Source organism: Staurois parvus, unplaced genomic scaffold (genome assembly GCF_062004578.1).
Source record: "Staurois parvus isolate SC_StPar_1 unplaced genomic scaffold, SC_StPar_1.0 ptg000746l, whole genome shotgun sequence".
Taxonomy (NCBI): Eukaryota; Metazoa; Chordata; class Amphibia; order Anura; family Ranidae; genus Staurois; species Staurois parvus.
In genome coordinates, this window is record NW_028318542.1 from 1946037 (window position 1) to 1972969 (window position 26933).

Below are 26933 nucleotides of genomic sequence, written 5' to 3' on the forward strand. Positions count from 1 at the left end.
GTCACAACGCTCCTTCAGCGTTACCTATAATGCTACCACCTCCCCCGCACTCCCCCTCTCTGTTGGGGTCCCTCAAGGCTCTGTCCTCGGGCCCCTTCTCTTCTCCATCTATACCTCCTCCCTTGGCCAACTCATACACTCTCACGGCTTCAACTACCACCTCTATGCCGACGACACACAAATCTATCTCTCAACCCCCCACCTCACCCCCTTGGTCTCAGCCCGAATCACACACCTACTGAGCGACATATCAGACTGGATGTCGCTCCACTTCCTTAAATTGAACCTCTCCAAAAACGAGTTTCTTGTCTTCCCCCCAGCCCGGACACCACCCCCCATTGATTTCTCCATCACATCCAACAACGCTACCATCAAACCCGCCCCGCAGGCCAGAGTACTGGGTGTCATTCTGGACTCCAACCTATCCTTCCAGCCCCAAGTCCAATCTTTAACAAACTCGTGCAGACTCCACCTCCGCAACATCGCCAAAATCCGCACGTTCCTAACCCCAGAAACCACTAAACAGCTCATCCACTCCCTCATCATATCACGACTCGACTACTGCAACTCCCTCCTCACTGGCCTGCCTCGCCGCTGGCTATCCCCTCTTCAGTCCATCCTGAACACGGCTGCCAGACTCATTCACCTTTCCAACCGCTCTGTCTCCGCCACCCCCCTCTGCCAATCCCTCCACTGGCTTCCGATTGCGCAACGGATCAAATTCAAAATCCTAACGCTGACGTACAAAGCTGTCCACCATACTGCCCCGTACTACATCTCTGACCTAATATCCAAGTACCGCCCAACACGCACACTCCGCTCCTCACAAGACCTCCTTCTCTCTAGTTCCCTGGTCTCCTCCTCCCATGCCCGCCTCCAGGACTTCTCCAGGGTGTCACCCATCCTCTGGAACTCCCTGCCCCAACCCATCAGATTATCACCTACTCTCCTCTCCTTTAGGCGCACCCTGAAAACCCATCTCTTCAGGGAAGCCTACCCCACCCCCTGCTAACTTGCCGACCTCCTCCACTCTTCCTACCACTCCATCCCCCACAGCTATCTCCTCCTGTGCCACCACCCCCTCCCTCCTAGATTGTAAGCTCGAAAGAGCAGGGCCCTCGATCCCCTCATGTTTTGCATTGTATTGGTATTGTTCTGTCACATGTTCTGTCTCCCTTTGTAATGTACAGCGCTGAGCGAACTATTGGCGCTTTATAAATACTGTATAATAATAATAATAATAATAATTCCTAGCTCTAGCAGATCCTACAATAATGTGGTATCCCACATAAACGTGGAGTAAGCAGAATGATTCCAGTGAAATATTGTCCCTGTTTTGAAATAGATTCAAGACCTTGTCAGGTGCTATTGCTGAGGCCCTCCACATGCATTCTCTCTTCTCTGGATACCAAACGCTTGGACCTGCCTATAAACGAGGCACAGCCAACATCTCATAGTCACGAGGTCTGGAAGCATTGCTGTTGGGCTGTGGTGTAATGTCTATGTCCCTTCTGTCTACGGTGGGTTTCAGAGTGAACTTTTGAAGAATGGTTGTAAAAAACAGGAAGAGTTCCATGCGAGCCAGACCCTCCCCCAAACACACACGTTTTCCTGGGAAAGAAGAGAGAAAACACATCAAGAACTACTACTACGAGTTGGTAAAAGTTTAGGCATTATTTCACAGGTAATTACGACTGAAAGCATAAAATTTGGTATAGGCTAGGGCCAGAGCTGGACAAGAGCAACAGATTCCATAAGTTTGGCCTAACAAATATTCCCCTCTTGGCCCTTCCATTGCTTTACTGACACAATGTTAAGTCTCAATGAGTGCTGAAAGTGAAATGAAAGTTTGAAAATGGGTAAACCTTTTTATAAACTTTCAGCCAGGAGATAAAGGTAGATGAGCCTTGCAGAGGTCTATGGGGCTGTAATGTGCTTGTGCAGACAGAAAAAAAAGGACTTGCGATACAGGAAGTAAATATACAAGGGTGGTTGTGCTAGTCGGATCTCAGTAAGTATATAGCTGTGAAGGGGGAGGGTAGGATCGGTTAGCTCAGGGCTGTTAAAAGTGCACTTATCCTTTAAAGGCATGATAGCTGGGGAAATACTTTGTGGTGCCTTCTTCCCTTGGTGCCCTTGGAATGTGCCTATTTTGCTAATTGGTTAATCCAGCCCTGGCTTAGGTATTATTCAAAGGGTACCTATTTTATGGTAACGTCAACATATGCTATGTATGTACATAATAATTTCCTCCATGTCCATTTTTACTGTTTGCCCAGTGTGTCTCGTTGTCCTTCCAGGTCCCATTGTCTAATGACGCCTGTCTGGGTGTAACTCATTGACTTTAGACATGTAAAGACTTGAACTTGAAACTGGACAGCTAGGCTAATCCCTGTTTACACTTTGTGAATTTACCCTTTGCTTGTTCCTGGGTGTACCGATTCTATAGTCATCTCATGACTGGTGTCATAACTGGTGACATGTGTCACACCTTGACAACTGCAGATCAAACAGAGGCTAAAATGGCAGCTTCCTAGGCTGTAAGGCTTCATTCACACCAATGCAGTTTGCTTTTTGTACATTTTACAGTGCTTTTTGCAGTTCATTTTGCATTTTTCTACATGCATTTTTGAAGTGTTTTTGATGCATTTTTAACGCATTATTACCGTGTTTTGTCCAGCTTTTTTTTTTTAACTGGAATTTTTTGTTGCTGGGCAGAATAAAAATGTAAAATTTAAAATGCAGCAAAAACGCACTACCATGCATTTCAGCAGATTCTCCATTGAGTTCTATTGTAGCAAAAATGCTGTTTTTTGCTTTAAAAAAAGTCCCTGACCCTTTCCAAAAACACAGCAGCTCAAAACACATAGATATGAGCATGTTCCATAGGAAACCATGTTAAATGGACTGCAGTGCGTTTCTGCAAAAAGCACTAGAAAACACATTGGTGTGAACAGATCCTTAAGGAGGGAAGTTTAGTTTGAGGATGATCTCAGTGTTTGGTCCATCTAGTATATAGGGTGTTTGGCATGGACAAACGTGACATCTTCTGGCTGTCAATGGTTGGTTGCTAAGAAAGAAGCAAGCACTTGCTTTGTCCTTATCATCTACTGATGGCCCTTTGACTTACATGGCCAGAAATCCCCAGCCACATAAGTATAAAGGCAGGGAACAGAGCACATTACATCAATGCTTAAATATGGTCACTTGACCATATTTTGGCAATGATATGTCCACTGTCCCTGCCCCTTCCCTCATATGGCTTATGACAGCTCTGTGAGCTGTGATTTAGATAATGGTAGCATAAGGATTGGACTTGTGTGCCGGCTCATCAGGTTTTTTTTTAAGCGAGTCGGAGGGTGGTGGACATTGGGATAGATTTTGGACTCATGAGGGGCATTTTTTAGGGATTAAAAAAAAAAAAGACTTGCAAAATGCTTGGGTGTCTTTATTTTGAGGTTGCATTTTTTTTTGTGTGAAAGGTGTTTTGCCGGGGGGTGCTCCTAGAGGGGGGGGGGGTCACACACTCATTCCTAACGCCCCTAATTCCCTCTTTCCCCAGTATGGATATCTTGGGAGACCTCATGCCCCCTTAAAATCCATACCAGACTTAAAGGGTTTTGGGTGTTTTTGGGGGGACTCTACGCATTTTTTTTTCATTCTCACTGTAGAACATGCTACAGCATAACTGAAGACACTTGGATAGGTCTGTTTGCTTTTTTTTTTTTGTTAAAAAACTGACAATGAAATGTGATTTTAAACACTGTTTATCAGCAGCACTTTTTGTACATAACAGAGAATTGTCCCTTCACAGACATGATTAGGACTAGGATTAGGAATGTTTAACTATAGGCATTACAAAAAAAAAAATCAGTGTTCCTGGCCTAATGGAATTTTCTTCAATATTTATTGCTCTGGTACATGTTTTCAGAGCAGTGCCCCCTTCCCCCATGCTATTTATTGACACCAAAGAACCAGCAAACACAACTGCTCCTGTGCTTGGGGATGGACTCGATGCAGGCTACAACCACATTAAGAATGTCCTGGAACATGCACACCTTGCTGCCCTCAAATGGACCGGGGAAATCCAAATATACTGAATGGGGAAAGAACAAAAAGAGGGCGCACAGGCCTAGTGCATTACCATAAAAAATGTTTAATAAAAAATAAAGTAGGTTTTGTACTCACAAACGACAATATAGTCAAGGCACATCATAAAAGAACAGCTGGATCAACACCGCGCTGAGTAACAGTCCGCAATAGGGAGTATAGACATCCAATAGGCTGATGCGTTTCGAGGACTTGCCTCTTCCTCAGAGCCACTGAGGAAGAGGCAAGTGGCTCTGAGGAAGAGGCAAGTCCTCGAAACACGTCAGCCTATTGGATGTCTATACTCCCTATTGCGGACTGTTACTCAGCGCGGTGTTGATCCAGCTGTTCTTTTATGATGTGCCTTGACTATATTGTCGTTTGTGAGTACAAAACCTACTTTATTTTTTATTAAACATTTTTTATGGTAATGCATAGGCCTGTGCGCCCTCTTTTTATTTATTGACACCACCTTGCCTATTAGCCCAGAAAATAGGCTTTTGTAATTTGACAGATTCGGCTACTGATTTCAATGGGATTTGGGTTCGGCATCCGAACTTCTTTGAAGTTCGGTGAACTCTCCTCAGACTGAACCCTGGGAAGTTAGATTAATTCTTTGTTTAGTTCCACTCTAATATTTTTGTTGAAGTTTCATTTTCACTGGACTGTGAAAAAAGGTCACTTTTGGAAATAAAAAAAAAACAACAAGTGATGAGCTTGGTTTTGTCATAACCAAATGATAGCTGTTACTTGGGAGAGACTGAGTTTTGGGTGGAAGATTTCTCACCCGAACAGCTGATGTACACAAATAGAAGGGGATGCTTGTGATATCATTGACCTAACATAGGCACGTGGTCTCATTAGCTCAATAATGTCACAATTAGAGATGAGCGAATCGAACCAGGCGAACCGGAATTCGAGTCGAATTTCAGGAAATATTCGATTCGCGTCGAAACCGAAATTTTGCCTACTTCGGGTGCGCGAATCGAACATTTCCAGATCAGCCGGCAAAAGTGTCCCTGCAGTGAGCTCCACTATTTCTGACAGTTCTCTGACAGAAGGAACACATGTTTAGCGGTTGAAACATTGTATCTATTAGTTTACATTTAGGATACAGATGTTTCAACCACTGTACATGTGAAGAAGCTGTGAGAGAACTGTCAGAAATAGAGGAACTCTGCACATACAATTTTTGCCGGCTTGGAATTATTCTTCTTTTCATCCTACTTCTTCTTCTTTCTTCATCCTCATCCTCAGAAGAAGAGGATGAGGATGAGGATGAAGAAGAAGAAGAAGAAGAAGTAGGATGAAAAGAAGAATAATTCCAAGCCGGCAAAAAGTGTATGTGCAGAGTTCCTCTATTTCTGACAGTTCTCTCACAGCTTCTTCACATGTACAGCGGTTGAAACAATTTGTATCTATTAGTTTCCATTTAGGATACAGATGTTTCAACCGCTGTACATGTGAAGAAGCTGTGAGAGAACTGTCAGAAATAGAGGAACTCTGCACATACACTTTTTGCCGGCATGGAATTATTCTTCTTTTCATCCTACTTCTTCTTCTTCTTCTTCTTCTTCTTCTTCTTCTTCATCCTCATCCTCTTCTTCTTCTTTTCATTCTTCTTTTCATTCTTCTTCTTCTTCTTTTCATTCTTCTTCTTCTTCTGAGGATGAGGATGAGGATGAAGAAGAAGAAGAAGAAGAAGAAGAAGTAGGATGAAAATAAGAAGAATTCCAAGCCGGCAAAAAGTGTATCTGCATAGCTCCTCTATTTCTGACAGTTCTCTGACATTCACATTTACAGCGGTTGAAACATTGTATCTATTTGTTTCCATAAATGGAAACAAATAGATACAATGTTTCAACCGCTGTAAATGTGAATGTCAGAGAACTGTCAGAAATAGCGGAGCTCTGCAGAAACACTTAGCGGAGCTCTGCAGATACACTTTTTGCCGGCTTGGAATTCTTCTTATTTTCATCCTACTTCTTCTTCTTCTTCATCCTCATCCTCATCCTCAGAAGAAGAATAAGAGGATGAGGATGAGGATGAAGAAGAAGAAGAAGAAGTAGGATGAAAATAAGAATAATTCCAAGCCGGCAAAAAGTGTATGTGCAGAGTTCCTCTATTCTGCAGATACACTTAGAGGAGCTCTGCAGATACACTTAGAGGAGCTCTGCACATACACTTTTTGCCTGTTTGGAATTAATCTTATCTTCATCCTACTTCTTCTTCTTCTTCTTTATCCTCATCCTCAGAAGAAGAAGAAGAGGATGAAGAAGAAGAAGAAGAAGAAGAAGTAGGATGAAAATAAGAATAATTGCAAGCCGGCAAAAAGTGTATGTGCAGAGTTCCTCTATTCTGCAGATACACTTAGAGGAGCTCTGCAGATACACTTAGAGGAGCTCTGCACATACACTTTTTGCCTGTTTGGATTTAATTTTATTTTCATCCTACTTCTTCTTCTTCTTCTTTATCCTCATCCTCAGAAGAAGAAGAAGAGGATGAAGAAGAAGAAGAAGAAGAAGAAGAAGTAGGATGAAAATAAGAATAATTGCAAGCCGGCAAAAAGTGTATGTGCAGAGTTCCTCTATTCTGCAGATACACTTAGAGGAGCTCTGCAGATACACTTAGAGGACCTCTGCACATACACTTTTTGCCGGCTTGGAATTAATCTTATTTTCATCCTACTTCTTCTTCTTCTTCTTCATCCTCATCCTCATCCTCAGAAGAAGAAGAAGAGGATGAGGATGAGGATGAAGAAGAAGAAGAAGAAGAAGTAGGATGAAAATAAGAATAATTCCAAGCCGGCAAAAAGTGTATGTGCAGAGCTCCTCTAAGTGTATCTGCAGAGCTCCTCTAAGTGTATCTGCAGAATAGAGGAACTCTGCACATACACTTTTTGCCGGAAACCGCTGTATGGAGGGAATGTCCCAGAACTGTCATAAATAGACTATTTCTGACAGTTCTGGGACATTCACTCCATACAGCTGTTTCAACCGCTGTATGGAGGGAATGTCATGGAACTGTCAGAAATAGACTATTAATGACAGTTCTGGGACTGTCCTTCCATACAGCGGTTGAAACATTGTATGTATTTGTTTCCATAAATGGATCCATTTATGGAAACAAATACATACAATGTTTCAACCGCTGTATGGAAGGACAGTCCCAGAACTGTCATTAATAGTCTATTTCTGACAGTTCCATGACATTCCCTCCATACAGCGGTTGAAACAGCTGTATGGAGTGAATGTCCCAGAACTGTCAGAAATAGACTATTTATGACAGTTCTGGGACATTCACTCCATACAGCGGTTGAAACATTGTATCTATTTTTTTCCATAAATGACATTCTGCAGATACACTTAGAGGAGCGCTGCAGATACACTTTTTGCCGGCTTGGAATTATTCTTATTTTCATCCTACTTCTTCTTTTTCTTCTTATGAGGATGAGGATGAAGAAGAAGAAGTAGGATGAAAATAAGATTAATTCCAAGCCGGCAAAAAGTGTATCTGCAGCGCTCCTCTAAGTGTATTTGCAGAATGTCATTTATGGAAAAAAATAGATACAATGTTTCAACCGCTGTATGGAGTGAATGTCCCAGAACTGTCATAAATAGTCTATTTCTGACAGTTCTGGGACATTCACTCCATACAGCTGTTTCAACCGCTGTATGGAGGGAATGTCATAGAACTGTCAGAAATAGACTATTTCTGACAGTTCTGGGACTGTCCTTCCATACAGCGGTTGAAACATTGTATGTATTTGTTTCCATAAATGGATCCATTTATGGAAACAAATACATACAATGTTTCAACCGCTGTATGGAAGGACAGTCCCAGAACTGTCATTAATAGTCTATTTCTGACAGTTCCATGACATTCCCTCCATACAGCGGTTGAAACAGCTGTATGGAGTGATTGTCCCAGAACTGTCATAAATAGTCTATTTCTGACAGTTCTGGGACATTCACTCCATACAGCTGTTTCAACCGCTGTATGGAGGGAATGTCATGGAACTGTCAGAAATAGACTATTAATGACAGTTCTGGGACTGTCCTTCCATACAGCGGTTGAAACATTGTATGTATTTGTTTCCATAAATGGATCCATTTATGGAAACAAATACATACAATGTTTCAACCGCTGTATGGAAGGACAGTCCCAGAACTGTCATTAATAGTCTATTTCTGACAGTTCCATGACATTCCCTCCATACAGCGGTTGAAACAGCTGTATGGAGTGATTGTCCCAGAACTGTCATAAATAGTCTATTTCTGACAGTTCTGGGACATTCACTCCATACAGCTGTTTCAACCGCTGTATGGAGGGAATGTCATGGAACTGTCAGAAATAGACTATTAATGACAGTTCTGGGACTGTCCTTCCATACAGCGGTTGAAACATTGTATGTATTTGTTTCCATAAATGGATCCATTTATGGAAACAAATACATACAATGTTTCAACCGCTGTATGGAAGGACAGTCCCAGAACTGTCATTAATAAATAGACTATTAATGACAGTTCTGGGACTGTCCTTCCATACAGCGGTTGAAACATTGTATGTATTTGTTTCCATAAATGGATCCATTTATGGAAACAAATACATACAATGTTTCAACCGCTGTATGGAAGGACAGTCCCAGAACTGTCATTAATAGTCTATTTCTGACAGTTCCATGACATTCACTCCATACAGCGGTTGAAACAGCTGTATGGAGTGATTGTCCCAGAACTGTCATAAATAGTCTATTTCTGACAGTTCTGGGACATTCACTCCATACAGCTGTTTCAACCGCTGTATGGAGGGAATGTCATGGAACTGTCAGAAATAGACTATTAATGACAGTTCTGGGACTGTCCTTCCATACAGCGGTTGAAACATTGTATGTATTTGTTTCCATAAATGGATCCATTTATGGAAACAAATACATACAATGTTTCAACCGCTGTATGGAAGGACAGTCCCAGAACTGTCATTAATAGTCTATTTCTGACAGTTCCATGACATTCCCTCCATACAGCGGTTGAAACAGCTGTATGGAGTGATTGTCCCAGAACTGTCATAAATAGTCTATTTCTGACAGTTCTGGGACATTCACTCCATACAGCTGTTTCAACCGCTGTATGGAGGGAATGTCATGGAACTGTCAGAAATAGACTATTAATGACAGTTCTGGGACTGTCCTTCCATGCAGCGGTTGAAACATTGTATGTATTTGTTTCCATAAATGGATCCATTTATGGAAACAAATACATACAATGTTTCAACCGCTGTATGGAAGGACAGTCCCAGAACTGTCATTAATAGTCTATTTCTGACAGTTCCATGACATTCCCTCCATACAGCGGTTGAAACAGCTGTATGGAGTGATTGTCCCAGAACTTTCATAAATAGTCTATTTCTGACAGTTCTGGGACATTCACTCCATACAGCTGTTTCAACCGCTGTATGGAGGGAATGTCATGGAACTGTCAGAAATAGACTATTAATGACAGTTCTGGGACTGTCCTTCCATACAGCGGTTGAAACATTGTATGTATTTGTTTCCATAAATGGATCCATTTATGGAAACAAATACATACAATGTTTCAACCGCTGTATGGAAGGACAGTCCCAGAACTGTCATTAATAGTCTATTTATTAATGACAGTTCTGGGACTGTCCTTCCATACAGCGGTTGAAACATTGTATGTATTTGTTTCCATAAATGGATCCATTTATGGAAACAAATACATACAATGTTTCAACCGCTGTATGGAAGGACAGTCCCAGAACTGTCATTAATAGTCTATTTCTGACAGTTCCATGACATTCCCTCCATACAGCGGTTGAAACAGCTGTATGGAGTGAATGTCCCAGAACTGTCAGAAATAGACTATTTATGACAGTTCTGGGACAATCACTCCATACAGCTGTTTCAACCGCTGTATGGAGGGAATGTCATGGAACTGTCAGAAATAGACTATTAATGACAGTTCTGGGACTGTCCTTCCATACAGCGGTTGAAACATTGTATGTATTTGTTTCCATAAATGGATCCATTTATGGAAACAAATACATACAATGTTTCAACCGCTGTATGGAAGGACAGTCCCAGAACTGTCAGAAATAGTCTATTTCTGACAGTTCTATGACATTCCCTCCATACAGCGGTTGAAACAGCTGTATGGAGTGAATGTCCCAGAACTGTCAGAAATAGACTATTTATGACAGTTCTGGGACATTCACTCCATACAGCGGTTGAAACATTGTATCTATTTTTTTCCATAAATGACATTCTGCAAATACACTTAGAGGAGCGCTGCAGATACACTTTTTGCCGGCTTGGAATTAATCTTATTTTCATCCTACTTCTTCTTCTTCATCCTCATCCTCATAAGAAGAAAAAGAAGAAGTAGGATGAAAATAAGAATAATTCCAAGCCGGCAAAAAGTGTATCTGCAGCGCTCCTCTAAGTGTATCTGCAGAATGTCATTTATGGAAAAAAATAGATACAATGTTTCAACCGCTGTATGGAGTGACTGTCCCAGAACTGTCATAAATAGTCTATTTCTGACAGTTCTGGGACATTCACTCCATACAGCTGTTTCAACCGCTGTATGGAGGGAATGTCATGGAACTGTCAGAAATAGACTATTAATGACAGTTCTGGGACTGTCCTTCCATACAGCGGTTGAAACATTGTATGTATTTGTTTCCATAACTGGATCCATTTATGGAAACAAATAAATACAATGTTTCAACCGCTGTATGGAAGGACAGTCCCAGAACTGTCATTAATAGTCTATTTATTAATGACAGTTCTGGGACTGTCCTTCCATACAGCGGTTGAAACATTGTATGTATTTGTTTCCATAAATGGATCCATTTATGGAAACAAATACATACAATGTTTCAACCGCTGTATGGAAGGACAGTCCCAGAACTGTCATTAATAGTCTATTTCTGACAGTTCCATGACATTCCCTCCATACAGCGGTTGAAACAGCTGTATGGAGTGATTGTCCCAGAACTGTCATAAATAGTCTATTTCTGACAGTTCTGGGACATTCACTCCATACAGCTGTTTCAACCGCTGTATGGAGGGAATGTCATGGAACTGTCAGAAATAGACTATTAATGACAGTTCTGGGACTGTCCTTCCATACAGCGGTTGAAACATTGTATGTATTTGTTTCCATAAATGGATCCATTTATGGAAACAAATACATACAATGTTTCAACCGCTGTATGGAAGGACAGTCCCAGAACTGTCAGAAATAGTCTATTTCTGACAGTTCTATGACATTCCCTCCATACAGCGGTTGAAACAGCTGTATGGAGTGAATGTCCCAGAACTGTCAGAAATAGACTATTTATGACAGTTCTGGGACATTCACTCCATACAGCGGTTGAAACATTGTATCTATTTTTTTCAATAAATGACATTCTGCAAATACACTTAGAGGAGCGCTGCAGATACACTTTTTGCCGGCTTGGAATTAATCTTATTTTCATCCTACTTCTTCTTCTTCATCCTCATCCTCATAAGAAGAAAAAGAAGAAGTAGGATGAAAATAAGAATAATTCCAAGCCGGCAAAAAGTGTATCTGCAGCGCTCCTCTAAGTGTATCTGCAGAATGTCATTTATGGAAAAAAATAGATACAATGTTTCAACCGCTGTATGGAGTGAATGTCCCAGAACTGTCATAAATAGTCTATTTCTGACAGTTCTGGGACATTCACTCCATACAGCTGTTTCAACCGCTGTATGGAGGGAATGTCATGGAACTGTCAGAAATAGACTATTAATGACAGTTCTGGGACTGTCCTTCCATACAGCGGTTGAAACATTGTATGTATTTGTTTCCATAAATGGATCCATTTATGGAAACAAATACATACAATGTTTCAACCGCTGTATGGAAGGACAGTCCCAGAACTGTCATTAATAGTCTATTTATTAATGACAGTTCTGGGACTGTCCTTCCATACAGCGGTTGAAACATTGTATGTATTTGTTTCCATAAATGGATCCATTTATGGAAACAAATACATACAATGTTTCAACCGCTGTATGGAAGGACAGTCCCAGAACTGTCATTAATAGTCTATTTCTGACAGTTCCATGACATTCCCTCCATACAGCGGTTGAAACAGCTGTATGGAGTGATTGTCCCAGAACTGTCATAAATAGTCTATTTCTGACAGTTCTGGGACATTCACTCCATACAGCTGTTTCAACCGCTGTATGGAGGGAATGTCATGGAACTGTCAGAAATAGACTATTAATGACAGTTCTGGGACTGTCCTTCCATACAGCGGTTGAAACATTGTATGTATTTGTTTCCATAAATGGATCCATTTATGGAAACAAATACATACAATGTTTCAACCGCTGTATGGAAGGACAGTCCCAGAACTGTCAGAAATAGTCTATTTCTGACAGTTCTATGACATTCCCTCCATACAGCGGTTGAAACCGCTGTATGGAGTGAATGTCCCAGAACTGTCAGAAATAGACAGAAACTGTCACAGAACTGTCCTTCTTCTCATCCTTCTCCTTCTTCTCATCCTTCTTCTCATCCTTCTTCTCATCCTTCTCCTTCTTCTCATCCTTCTCCTTCTTCTCATCCTTCTCCTTCTTCTCATCCTTCTTCTCATCCTTCTCCTTCTTCTCATCCTTCTCCTTCTTCTCATCCTTCTCCTTCTCCTTCTTCTCATCCTTCTCCTTCTCCTTCTTCTCATCCTTCTCCTTCTCCATCTTCTCATCCTTCTCCTTTTCCTTCTTCTCATCCTTCTTCTTCTGCTTCTCCTTCTCCTTCTTCTCATCCTTCTCCTTCTTCTCATCCTTCTCCTTCTTCTCATCCTTCTCCTTCTTCTCATCCTTCTCCTTCTCCTTCTCCTTCTTCTCATCCTTCTCCTTCTTCTCATCCTTCTCCTTCTTCTCATCCTTCTCCTTCTTCTCATCCTTCTCCTTCTCCTTCTTCTCATCCTTCTCCTTCTTCTCATCCTTCTCCTCATCCTTCTCCTTCTTCTCATCCTTCTCCTTCTTCTCATCCTTCTTCTTCTCATCCTTCTCCTTCTCCTTCTTCTCATCCTTCTCCTTCTTCTCATCCTTCTCCTTCTCCTTCTTCTCATCCTTCTCCTACTTCTCATCCTTCTCCTTCTTCTCATCCTTCTCCTTCTCTTTCTTCTCATCCTTCTCCTTCTCCTCATCCTTCTCCTTCTCCTTCTTCTCATCCTTCTCCTTCTTCTCATCCTTCTCCTTCTCCTTCTTCTCATCCTTCTTCTTCTCATCCTTCTCCTTCTCCTTCTTCTCATCCTTCTTCTTCTCATCCTTCTCCTTCTCCTTCTTCTCATCCTTCTCTTTCTTCTCATCCTTCTCCTTCTTCTCATCCTTCTCCTTCTCCTTCTTCTCATCCTTCTCCTTCTCCTTCTTCTCATCCTTCTCCTTCTTCTCATCCTTCTCCTTCTCCTTCTTCTCATCCTTCTCCTTCTCCTTCTTCTCATCCTTCTCCTTCTTCTCATCCTTCTCCTTCTCCTTCTTCTCATCCTTCTCCTTCTCCTTCTTCTCATCCTTCTCCTTCTCCTTCTTCTCATCCTTCTCCTTCTTCTCATCCTTCTCCTTCTCCTTCTTCTCATCCTTCTCCTTCTCCTTCTTCTCATCCTTCTCCTTCTTCTCATCCTTCTCCTTCTCCTTCTTCTCATCCTTCTCCTTCTCCTTCTTCTCATCCTTCTCCTTCTTCTCATCCTTCTCCTTCTCCTTCTTCTCATCCTTCTCCTTCTCCTTCTCCTTCTTCTCATCCTTCTCCTTCTCCTTCTCCCTCCTCATCTCCAAGGGCATTTAAATTAAAGGTACAGTGTTCTGCACTAATTTAAAGGCTCTCTGAAGCCTAGAAACCCTTTTTATAAGTCATCTTCGTAGCGGAGAAATTCGCATCGAATCGAATTTCGTACTGGAATTCGCCGAATCAGCCGAATCGAATTTTTCATTTCTTCGCTCATCCCTAGTCACAATCATCCCTGTCCTTTTGTATATGTGCAGCTGCAGGGTAGGGAATCTCCCACCCAAAGCTCATTGGCCCAGCAATGACAGCTAACTACAGGTTTGGGCCAAATCCAAGCTCATTCCTAATCATGATGTGTCAGCTTTGTGAATTATGCCTAAATTAACTGTATATCTAAAAACGATTAGCTATACTTGTAATTAACTACAACATGGTACCTGCAGAAAATGGCATAAAGGCGTCACTCTTCTTAAAAGTTCCATTCTCATTAAGGAAATGTCCAGGGTCAAATTCATGAGGGTTTTTGAACTGTGTGGGGTCCTTTAAAACTGAAGTTAAGACTGGAAACACCAAAGTTCCCTAAAATTAAAAAATAAATAAATAAATGAGTTAGCTGGAAACACGTGCAGACAAAATCAAGGAAGTCTTAAAAAAGAAGGGAGTATCATAGGGCCTAGAAATAATACAGACTGTAGTTTAGGATATGACATTTTTTAGTTAGCAGAAGAAACTACGTTACCTTAAAGCCCAACAAGGAAAAAACTTCCAATGGGGCTCCTCCACACTGCAAGGGTTGAATGCTAGTCAGGTTTTGAGGGTTGCAGAATAAGCAGTGTTACCTTCATGATAACCAGCTTTGGCATTCTCTTCCTTCCCTCTGAAGCTCTGGTTTGTGGATGAAGCCTTGGCGTTATTATGTACAAAGCAGGACTATTAACTCTGTGTTGTACACGATGGGGGTGAGCATGCGACTGTGGACTGGGAGCATCTTACAGAAGAGGTTGCGTGGGATCGGTCACAAGAAATGAGGAAGCCTGCTAAAGCAGGAAGTCAGTAAGTAAATATTACACAATCTTTTGCAACCCCTAGAGTTTAAACCTTGCAATGTGGGAGGGCCCCACTGCAATGGTATTTATTTTTTGTTTGTGCTTGGAGATGGGCTTTCACCGAAATTTAGCTAGACAATTATACAAGCAATCATTTATATTCTGTAATAATAATTTATTTAATTTATATAGTTCTTGGTGATTTTGGCCTTAATTGGGCATGGTTTAAAGGCTAAGTTCACCTTTTCAATAATATAGCATATGAAGTCAAAGGACCCAGTAGAAAACCTGTACAGCTTTATCATTATTTTTACTGTCATACTTATAGGCCCATTAGGTCTCCCTGGAAACCTGGCCAAAAAACTTTCAGTTAGCAGTCCCCATAACCTGCCTTGTTGCTAGGTTATGAAAACTGTTGGATGCTCACTTCCAGCACTACTTGGATAAATCCAAGTGTTTCTCATCCTAGGAACATGCAGGATGTGGGGATTGCTAATTGTGAGTTTTTCAGTCATCTCTCCAGGGGTGCCCGAATGGTCTACAGGCATGGCAATGAAATACATTAACATTTTACAAAGCTGCACAATTGTTTTTTTTAAATTAACTGCTGGGACCCTTTGACTATACAGGCTGTTTTCTGGAAAAGGTGAACTAGCCTGTAATCTACAAAATGGGATTTATTTACTAAAACTAGTTAACTCAGAATCTCGTGTAGTCTGCACTGAAACCAATCAGACTACAGGTTTTATTAGTACGACTTAATTGAACAAGCAGAGGTTAGAAGCTGATTGGCTACCATGCACAGGTGCATGAGATTCAGAGTGAACCGGCTTTAGTAAATCTGCCTTAATATTCCTTCTTTTCAGATGCTGCTGTGAGATACATTGTACATATCTGGTTTTATGATCAGGTTTTGGACACCGGAAGGATTCAATGGGGATCCGACTTTTAAAATTTATCTAAAGCAAAAATTTACTTGTTTGGCGTAAGGAAGAAATTTGCCCATCTACTACCAGATTTAGGCCTTTTTGAATTACATACTAGATGGATAGACAAAAGACAGAGACATCCTAGACCACCTTGGAACTTGGAAAAGTGTACCTTTGGAATGTGATATCCTCTAAACGTGGTGTCTTTGCTGGCTGCATGGAGTAGTCCTGTTGGTACAATATCGGCAAATCTCTGGATCTCATGAATGACAGCATCTGTATATGGCATCTTACTCTTGTCCTCCATTGATGGACAGCGATTACTGCCTATTACATTGTCGATTTCTTTATGGATCCTCTCTAGAGAACACAGAAAGAGAAGAGTGTAAAAAAATTAGGTTGTTGTCACATCTGTAATTATTCATTTATCTGAGATTAGTAATATTCATACATTGGAAATAATTTGTGTTTATTTTGTCACACACAGCAAAGCCTACTAACAAGATTGTGTGGTTTTCCCATGCTGAGCTAATCTGCAACAGTTCAGAGCCTGGACCGGTTCTGTGACATCAGATGACAGCAGGCTTTAGCCTGCTGTCCAATGAAAGTGGATCACGGGATGCAGAATGAAGTGCACTCCTGTGATTCATAGGAGAAGTAGGGCCAAAAGAGCTTTGGCCTTATTCCTTTACATTGTGGCTTTTTTGTAGAATTACAAACCTCAAATATTGTATCACTTGTAAGCTTTAGCCTCAAGTACACTGTGTTAAATTTATGGGATTAAAGCTGAATTCCAGGTATGGATGAAGCATAGTTACATTGGTCCAGTGTAAACATGCATATTCCATATCAACTGATCTCTGAAAACTGGAAATCACTGAAGTAGCCTCCACTACTAATATGATTGCCACTGCCTTCTGGGTCCTGTGTTGATCAGCTGCCCTGCTGTATAGTAACCATAGGGGATTACCACTGTGTTCCTCCCAAGATCCCCATCGCATACAGTATATTCAAAGAATGCCTTCCATTCACTGAGAAATTCAAGGCATTCCGTGAATGGCACCAGGAGCCAAGAAAGCAACCTCCTGTGTTCACTATGCAACAGGGCAGCTGCTTGGCAATGAACCAAAAAAAAATGTTTGACAGTGCAGATTCATCATCAATCATGATTCCCTCTGTCACAGCTCCGCTGCCGATGAAGGCTTCTGCTGTCTGACAGTTCTTAAATAACTAAGGGGCAGGGTCCCCTATCTTCTCTGGAACAGCAACATCAGACAACCCCCTTAGTGGGGCCCCTTTTTGTTCCCCAGCCCCATAGCAGCTGCCTTCTGCAATGGCTATAATTTTGTCACTGTCAACCATATTTAACTAAGGATATTCCCCAAATCAGTAATGGGATTTTTTGGGCAACATACTAAAGTAAAAATAACATCATTTTTATTATAAATATGGAACTTTGTTTGATACCTCTGGGATGTTGGCAACAATATTGTGACTCTTAAGGTGGTTCTTCAACTTTACTGTCAATCATATTTAATCTTCCAAAACAGGTTGGCTGTGAAAAAATTCCTAATACTGGGAATCTTTTGGACATCAGATTTTCTGTGTGTGAGTTTCGGTAAGCAGTATATTCTAAAATAACCAGATGGCGTGGTCTAGGATCACCAGTTTGTAGGGAGTGGTATTTACTGGTGCAGTGCCACAATATCTGGATAATAACTGTCTGTATTGACAGGCTTTGGGCTCGCATTGATGGCATCAGTTTGTCAGCACAATTTATTTGTAGGTGCATTTGCCCTTTTTCTGATCTGCATTTGTCCAGTGGATTTTGCACTCCCATAGACTAGTACAGATAAGCAAAACCCAACTGAGGTGAACAGAAGCTCATTGACTTTGGCCCTTACTCATCAGGCAGATGTGGTGGAATGGGAGTGCACAATGAACACAGAGTAGTAATCATACTTATTGTTGTAGTTAAAAGAAATTGTGTTACCTTGTATCTCAGGGTATTTGAGTAGTATCAGGAAGCCATATCTCAGGGTTACACTTGTCGTCTCAGTCCCGGCAAAGAACAAGTCATTTATTGTTGCTAGTAAGTTAGTAATATGAAATTCTGTTTCTGGGTTGTTCTTTTCCTGAAAAATATTTTCAGAATAAAGTTAGCAACCAAATATGACATAAGACTACTGAAATCCATATATATTCAATACATGCCTCTTTTCTCTATGCAGTCCCCACTAACAATAACTCATCTTGGCTCATACCGGGTTTTTTTTCTGGTTGTTTATCTTCTAATAGTGGAGCATGAAGGCTCCTTGAAACCTTTGGGGAGAGAGAGCCTTTACTGATGGAAACATGGCTATATAGTGGGCGTTGAAGTTAAGTGGCTCCACCAGGATTAGCATCAAGGACTTGAGGTAAATGGGTGGAGCCTGAACTCTAGAAAAATACTTCACTGAGTATACTCACTGACCTGAGGAAATTCAGCCTTTAGAAGAGTTGCTCGTCCACCCGCCAGCTCTGTGGTAATTTGTCACAGCTTTATTGGTGGTTAGACCTTGTCAGCACTTAACATTGCTTTAATAGGTTATACCCTCGAGCAGGGGTGGACTGATAACTCATGCGGCCCCTGGGCAATAGGGGATCATGGGGCCCCTGTGTCCTTGCCCAGACTCAAAAAAGCCTAGGAAAAAGGTACCAGGGACATCTCATGGGGCCCCCTACTGACCCTGGGCCCTCGGGCAGTGCCCAAGTTTCCAAATGGTCAGTTCGCCCCTGTTGAAATTTGTGTCAGTCTAACGCCTGCCTTTCACTGATGGTAAGTGGCCTTGCCCTTTTCCAACTTAATTATTTTCTGTATCATTTTTGGGCAAGGCATGGTTTTTAGTTAGTTGTGACTGAGCCTATGCTTCTTAGCAGTCATGAGAACTGAAAGAATCTCTTCCTTCTTCTTGCACTTTCACCCCTTACTATGGATTTGGACAGCTGCCCACTGGATTAGGCACTAGGCTAATCATAAACTAAAACTCACACAGATTAATAATCAATATGCTGGCCAGAGATGTGCACAATGAGAAAATTTGTTTCATTTTGTTTTGGATTCATTTGTTAAGTAAATAATTTTGTTTCGTCATATTCGTTATGTTAGAATGATTCGTTTTGGGAATTTGTTTTGTATAATCAGATGTGTTTTATTTATTTGTTGCTTCAAATTGATTCGTATGTTCAAAAGTAATTTCGGAAATATGGCTATATTCATTTTATTGTGTTAATTTGTTATTTCAGGAGATTACTTATGCACTCTGATTCATCCCTGATAGTCCAACCCACAAAGAGAAATGGAATGAGGTGATTGGACATTATTGACTGGAGTCAAAAGCATCCGAAAGTAACAAATGGAACAAAATTAAATTCTTTCATCTTGTTAAGATTCAGAGATTTTGACTGATCCATCTCCATCCAACCCAAACACAATAAGTAGAAATAATCTTATTTCACTTTTATACCTTACTGTATTTATTGTAATATGTTTCCATTTCATTTTTTATCCAAGAGTCAAAGACTACCGTGCCAGCCTCATCCAAATAAAACAAAAGGATCCAAATGAATTCAGATTACTGGATACGTCATTATGTTATTTTGGAAGCTTCAGAAGGTTAACAAAAGGCCCAAACTATTGCATCATGCCATCCGAAGGAAGCAAATGAATGCAAATTAATTAATTGTTTTCAATATAATTAATTTTAAATTCGTTGAAATTTGTTACCATTGTGATTCAGTGATTCAATTTAAATTTCGATTCATAATGAAACAAATCGCACATGTCTAATACTGGCAGGAGTACATTTTACAGCTTCAAACTTCCTTAAAATGTACAACAAAGCCACTGTATGTGTATATTATGGTAAAAATAGTACAATTTGGCACTTTTGTATTTCTTACAAACCTTGCATTAAAAGATGAGAAATCCTTTTAAAATCTTCCTAGCTTTAGAAAAGAAGTCAGATTCTAGACCAAGAATTAAAAACATTCTTACCTCTTCCATTTTCATGAGGAAGCAATCTATAAAGTCATGTGGGCAGTTCTCATCCAATGTCTCCTTGTGAGCTTCCACCATATCTTGTAGAATCTCTTTAAGCTTTTCAAAATTCTGGAAAAATTTTCGGTGAGGACCAGGGATTTGGCTCATTAATTTTGGGAACAGGGTAAGAAACTGAAAGAAATGTTTAATTCAGGCATTAAATAATGAGCAATACATCTCCCTTACATCACAAACATTTCATATTAAAATATTGAACTTCATCAAAATAGGTCTCCAATATTCAGAGTTTTCCTGCCCTTTACTAATCCACATTCATCTTTTGATAGTGGTGGGCTGGGATTAAAATGTCTTTGCTTACAAGACTGTTTTAGACAAGAAGTTTAAAATTACATATTGGGTCCCATTTATAAATGGAGCACAATATTTTGTACAGGACTTTGCAGTTGTAGGCAGGTTCAGTCTACTTTCTCCACTGCAGGTGGAGCTCAACCGCAGCAACATTACAGGGGGAGAAGAAGTCAAGAGGAACATGATTCCTCTATGGTTTCCAGGGTCACTGGGGAAGCTATCCAGTTGGATGCTACTATCCCATGTGACTCTAGCACCTATCTTGGGTCAGGCAGAGCCTGCTTAAGGCCCTGTCTCCCAGACTTGGTGTGCATTTCGTATGCGGGTAGTGTAGAGACAGGTTACCTGTCTGACAAGGACAGTAATTAGAGACAGGGAGAGGTTCCAGACGAGTAGGGAAAGGAAAAGGACATGTCATCCTTCTGGAGGCTTCCCCATTTGGGCTTGGACCAGTCAGGCCACATTCTGTTCCTCAAAACAGAAGTTTTGAAACATTTGAGTTGAAAATAAAACTCAAGGTTAATTAGAAAATGATATATTATTTTACCAGTACACCTCTGATGAAGAGGAGATCGCTCCTCAAAACGCATCAACTATTCTCAAGCGTCCTTTTGCTTGTGGGATTTGTGCACCATTTTAGACCATGGACTATTGTCGGTCATGACATGCCTTTGTACATTTGTTGTTTGTGAGTATATATCTGCTACTTTGTATGATTAAAGTTTTTATTGAGGTAATGCGCACCCTTTTTCCTTTCTTATTTTCTACACCTCCACCTTAGTTAGGTGTTGTCATCATAACCTACACAACTTTACACAAAGGAAGCAATACAACATTAACAAGACACTTTCTCATACAGGTACAAGGTACAGTAGACAAATATCAGGAAATGTTGGGTTTACATATTCTTTAAAACATGTCTGCCTTTGTTCATCTCCATTACATGGTGGATTGATTGGATTATTACTTTTCATAAGAACAATAAGGATATTTGGTCTTTCTTTCAGCTCACAAGAAGTAACAAGGACACGTTCTGGAAGATCAACAGGTATTTTCTCTACTTGCTGAAAATGTTTTTACCCCTTAGAAATGGGAAAAACTAAAGCAGCCAACACATCTAAGTGCTAGTTAGCTGCAATACTTTTTTATTTTTGGGTTTAAATATGCTTTAAAGGGTAATGAGGATCTTAATGAAGCACTAAGACTTTGTAACACTGGGAACTTTAATTTACACAATAAAGTACACCATCTGCATAAAGTTAGCATTTACAGAATATGGCAGCACCATAAAAATAAATGTAGAGTGTACATACATACTCTCATAATATATATATATTTACCTTGCCTAATCCAGAGTTCAGCAGGGTCAACATTTCTTCAAACAGTGTCATAAGTATGATGAACTTCTCATCTTGATAGTCGAATCTCTCACCAAATACAATGGAGCAGATGACATTAGAGACAGACTGTCTTGTCAGATGAATCGGGTTAATTGGTTTATCTATTATTACACAAACAGAATCAATCAATATTTTCATAGCAGACATCAGTATCTAAAATTTAGCAAACCACTGAAGGTGCATTGGGACCTTCGGTAAATACTAAGCAATTACACATGAGTCAGTAGAAACAATGTGAGGCTGATTTACTAAATCAAATCAACCAAATTCACTAATTAGCTGTACTCAGTTCAACACCTGTTGATTTGACAATAGGCACATTTGCTAGCCCTCCAGGTTATGTTAGTTCTTGGAAGTGAGACCGGGCCATGGTCCCCACTGACATAACCCAAGTTTCTTGAAGGCCCCTCCACAATAAATTGAGCATCTAAAGGCTTAGTCTGATCAAGTTATTCAGACACCTCAGGACCTGTATAGCCACACCAATCAACTGCAGACTTTCTTGCAGAGCAGATCTGCACCTCTATCTGCTCTAGTAGTATGCTACTTCCCATTCCACTTTGCAGGTCATTGCAAGATGTTTTCTAGTTCAAAAATGTCTGCAAGCTTTGATTTTGTCTTTGATTAAAGGAAACTCTCAGTCTTTAGCCTTTAGTCTTCAAATAGATGGCTTGGCTTCTCTGTTACTGTCTGAATCTGGCTGTATATCCAAAATCTGCTTTCGTTTCCATGCAACAGGGACATTGTGAAATGACCCTACTGTCTGCTCTTAGTTCCATCTAGGTTTATCTGAAGTGATTCACTTGTACACTATCCTCTGCATGAGAACCTGGATGCCACAATTGATTAGTTTAGATTTGGTTAGAGAATGCTGTCCCATCATCACTAGATCCTTTTAGTTTTGCTCAGCCTGTCAACTCTTTGGAACCTACTGAAACTCCAGCGGAATACTAAAAGACAGATCGGTCTAACCTTTCAGACTTCAATTTTGAACATTTTCAAGAGTCTATGCATGTACTATGGAGTTAAGTGCCATTAAAAGAACAGCTATCCTCTCTATCACCTAAAACTTGTTGCCTAGGGTATCAGATGGAGGATTCCCTAAGATAACCATATCTCATTCCCTTTAAAAATGTTTACTACATAAATCAGCTCCTCTTCTTTGATCAGACCTTCTAGGCTAAAGCCTACCTAGATTTTGGAGCTGCTTCTAATTTTATCAATGAAAAGCCTCGTCTATAAGCACAAACATAAGCACCATTCTTACTTTAGTGGTCATTAGTAAATTGATTTCTAAGCCATCTCTTTCATAACCTTCCTTCATACTGAAACTATGACATGCCTTTTCATACCTAAGTTGGTGGATCAGCTTCTGCTTGGTATGCCAGAACTCCACCCACACTCTCTCATTAACACTACAGCCAACAGCTAACAGTGATCTAGTCTACAGTAAGCTAATCAACAGCTAGCAACTAACATGTAACAGTGATCTAATTAACAGTAAGATAATCAACCTCCAAGCACTCAGAAAAGCCAGGGAGCCCACTCCAGACAGTCCAACGCCTCCACCCCTGAATACACAAATTAAATTACACATGCTATCTTTCAGGTGTTTGCTTTCACTTGTGTAATTTGTTCATAATAAGGCAAAACAATACATACAATACAATATTCCAACAGTCTGAAAGTGTGGAATTCATCTATCTTCATAGATTTCCTGAGGGAGATTGTTGATAAATATTTCTGTCCCAAGTGGAGGTTTTCCAACCCAGTCTGCAGAAAGTCCCCATATTTCCTCTGACTATGCCTGTATAAGATTAAGATACATTTTTCCATTCACTCCAGAAGGGAAGCTGTACTGTCTTTATTATTTATCCAAGCCTCACTCTCAGCCTTCATTATGTTGTTGCCCATCATTAGAGAATGATTTGTTCTCTCTATGGGCCTTAAGCAGTGGGTAGAAGGTTAGCCCCTAGTCCCCTCCAAAAGCCCTTGCCCAGGCTTGGTCTGTTACACCTTGTGACGGTCAAACCAGCCTGTTCCATCTGTGTGGCTAAGACTGCTCCTCTGTTTGGACTTCTTAGACCCTATTGGGATTTTGAAGATGTCTTTCATAAACAACAAGCAGAAACTCTTCTCATCATCCATATGAATGCTGCATCGATTCCTGTCTGGAACCACTGCACCTTGTGACCTTGTATAACCCCTGTTTAGATCAGAAACCCAAGCCATGTTTAAGTATGTCAGGGAATACCTTCAATTACCTGCTGGGGTTGGTCTCCTCTTTCAGGGCAAGAGGGATGACTCCTTCTATCCTTGAATAGATTACTGGGGCTTGAATAGGGTAAAAGTTAAGAATAGATACCTTCTATCTTCGATTCCTGAACTTTTTTGAACTTTCCAGTGTCCATTTTCTTGAAGCTACATCTTCAAGGAGCTTACAACCTTTTCAAAGTGGATGATGATAGAAAAACATCTTTCAACACTGATGGTGAAGATGGCCATTATGCATATCTCATCATGCCATTTGTCCCTTTAGATCCTGAGTATACTGATCATACATTAGTGACCTTACAAGATTTGTTTGCAGCTCAAGTATGCCTGAAAGGGATACCTCCCAAAGGGCAGTTTGTATCCAGGGTTCTCTCTTCTCATATCCCAGCATGGGGACACATCTCCACATTTGCTGGCTATTGAGGAATGCACAAAACTTTATTTCACAGTACGGATGGCCCACATTTCACCATGATGTGAGCAACTATGTGTGCCCAAAAGAGGTCTCTTAAAAGTTCCCTTATGGTTAATTTCTTTTTTTAACTGTACCTAAGTGTCCTTGTCACAGATTTGACTCCCCCCCCCAGGAGCTGCAAAAGTCATTCTTGTCAATGTGGATACTTTTTCTTCTCTGCTCCATTTCTTTCAGGAAGTGTTCCTGCCTCATGGTCTTTCTTCCTACATAGTTCAATTTACCTCACCCTTCTGTCAAACACTGTGCCATTTGTTAGAAGCCCAGTTGAATTTCTCTTCAGCCTGCTATCCACAGTCCAATGACCAGACTGAACACATCAATCTGTGCCTATCTTCCTTCAGCCTGTTGATCAACAGTATTCTTATTTCTCTGGTTACTGACTTCCACTTGTATTGACTGTTCACTACCAATTCTGGTTTCAGCTTGTCCTGGTTTCTGTATCTGTACCATACTCCGGTTTCAATCCCAAAGGAGCTGCTACCTGCAGAGATGTGCCCGAGGCCACAACCTGGTATACTTTATTTAAAAATCCATTGCTCTACCATTACTTGTCATATACAATACTGACAGTTATTACCAGATGGTTTTAGGCCTGGCATAGCCGCCATTAGTACGCCCTGACAGTTTTTCTGCGGTGGTTTATAAATTAAGTCTTATAGTATTAATGCTGACTGCTGCACTGCAGGTGGCACTGTTACTGTTTATGCTGATCTAGATGGCAAGTGTCATTTTATGCCCTGTCCTTATTGCTAATTAGTCTGTAAACTAAAGTGTATTATCATAACTTTTATTCATTTCTTTCCTTTGCCAGCCTCATTGCTAACTTGTTTGGCGACAATATATTAAGTTTTTTTACTACTATTGTCGGTGCCTATTTCTTGAAATAGCCATATTGCTGGGTGATTAGTGTCACCATTAGGGTGATTTGTAATATTGCATGTTTATGCATTTGGCCTGTGTTGTCAGAGGGGCTGAGGTCTTTGAGAAGGTTGAGGCCAGAAACAGAGGACCTTAACCAGTGGCTCCTTCATGGGGCAGCGCTACATAAAGCTGAAGTTTAATGTGTTTATATTTTGCCTTCCCTGGTTCCTCCCTCCTCCCTTTATCAACATGCTAAGCCAGCAATGGGCAAACTACGGCCCGGCGGACCTTTTAATCCGGCCCGTGGAGCGTGATACTGTCAGGATGGCTGTCAGGATGTGTGTAGGCGGGGCAGCATGACGAACGTGAGGGGAGCTAGGCTCCTCTCACAGTCCGCCCTGAAGACCGGAACGGCGCGGGAACACGGTGAGAGGAACGCGCGGAGCAAAGGTAAGTGAATTGACACAGGGGGGACTTGGCTTACTACTTGGGGGGGATGAATTACTATGGGGGATGAATTACTATATGGGGGATGAATTACTATGGGGGATGAATTACTATATGGGGGATGAATTACTATATGGGGGATTAATTACTATGGGGGGTGAATTACTATGGGGGATGAATTACTATATGGGGGATGAATTACTATGGGGGATGAATTACTATGGGGGATGAATTACTATATGGGGGATTAATTACTATGCTTGCTATGGGGGAATATTACTATACTTACTATGGATGACACATACACATCATTCATCTACTCTTGGTCCGGCCCCCGGGTCCAATATATGAACCCATTGCGGCCCTCAAGTCAAAAAGTTTGCCCACCCCTGTGCTAAGCCATTTTTTGGATGGTAACTGTGAATTGGTGGGTCTTTCCCAAAATGACTGTTAAGACTCCGCAGCTTGGTTACTTCACTCACTCACTCACATTTTACAGCCTCCATCAATGTTCAGATTTTTTTATCACATGCAAGGTGATATAATCCTGGTAGATTTCACCATATCACATTATACTGTCACTCCAGCCTAGTAGTAGGGATTTTTAAAAATGGTGTTAGGAAATGATTAGTTTAGATCAATAGGCTGGGTAATTCCATATAAAAGTAAGTTTGGAGTTACCATTGTTCTAATTCAGCATTTTCTTCACCTACCTTTGCTCTTCATAAATCTGTCCCTGAGACACCAAGCTTCCTCCTGGATCCTTTCCTCCACACTCCTCTTCCCCATCCCAAAATTCCTCAGTGTTGATAGGGAAAAGCGACGCATCGTCTTCCATCTCTCTCCATTGCTCATCATAACCCCTAAAAAAATTTAAAGACTTAATACATATTACTCTTGAAGACCCCTAAAAATTCACACATTTTAAACAATGGCTTTTTGACTCTCCCACTGTCTCTTTAACTTTATTATATGTACCTTTTCCAGCAAGTCAGTGCTTAAAATATTTGCCTTGCTGTTACATGTCCTTAGCATGAATCCCACCAGGGACACTATCAGCTTAAAGTTTGAGTGTTCTCAATGTCTTTGCATAGGTTTCCTCCCTTAATCTGAAAACATACTGATGATTTATATTTGTTACGAAAAAAGAATAGGGACTTTAAAGGTGCCACGACTCAAGTCTCATACACATGTTATATCATAAAACGGATGACAATATTTGTATTACAAAAATATTAAAACTGCA

At 40.7% G+C, this 26933-nt stretch overlaps 1 protein-coding gene across 1 annotated transcript in view; it reads right to left on the reverse strand.

The window, feature by feature from the left end:
- Nucleotides 1-1121: 1121 nt before the first annotated feature.
- The window catches only part of LOC149445103 (cytochrome P450 2H2-like), a 31724-nt gene continuing 5912 nt past the window's right edge, over nucleotides 1122-26933 (reverse strand). The window contains exons 3-9 of the mRNA XM_089654144.1: nucleotides 26401-26550; nucleotides 21571-21731; nucleotides 19877-20053; nucleotides 17834-17975; nucleotides 16013-16200; nucleotides 14303-14444; nucleotides 1122-1611 (exon numbers count right to left, since the gene is read on the reverse strand). Of these exons, the coding sequence (XP_089510270.1) occupies nucleotides 1427-1611; nucleotides 14303-14444; nucleotides 16013-16200; nucleotides 17834-17975; nucleotides 19877-20053; nucleotides 21571-21731; nucleotides 26401-26550 (1145 nt within the window). The 3' untranslated portion in view covers nucleotides 1122-1426. The remainder of the gene's footprint in view (nucleotides 1612-14302; nucleotides 14445-16012; nucleotides 16201-17833; nucleotides 17976-19876; nucleotides 20054-21570; nucleotides 21732-26400; nucleotides 26551-26933) is intronic.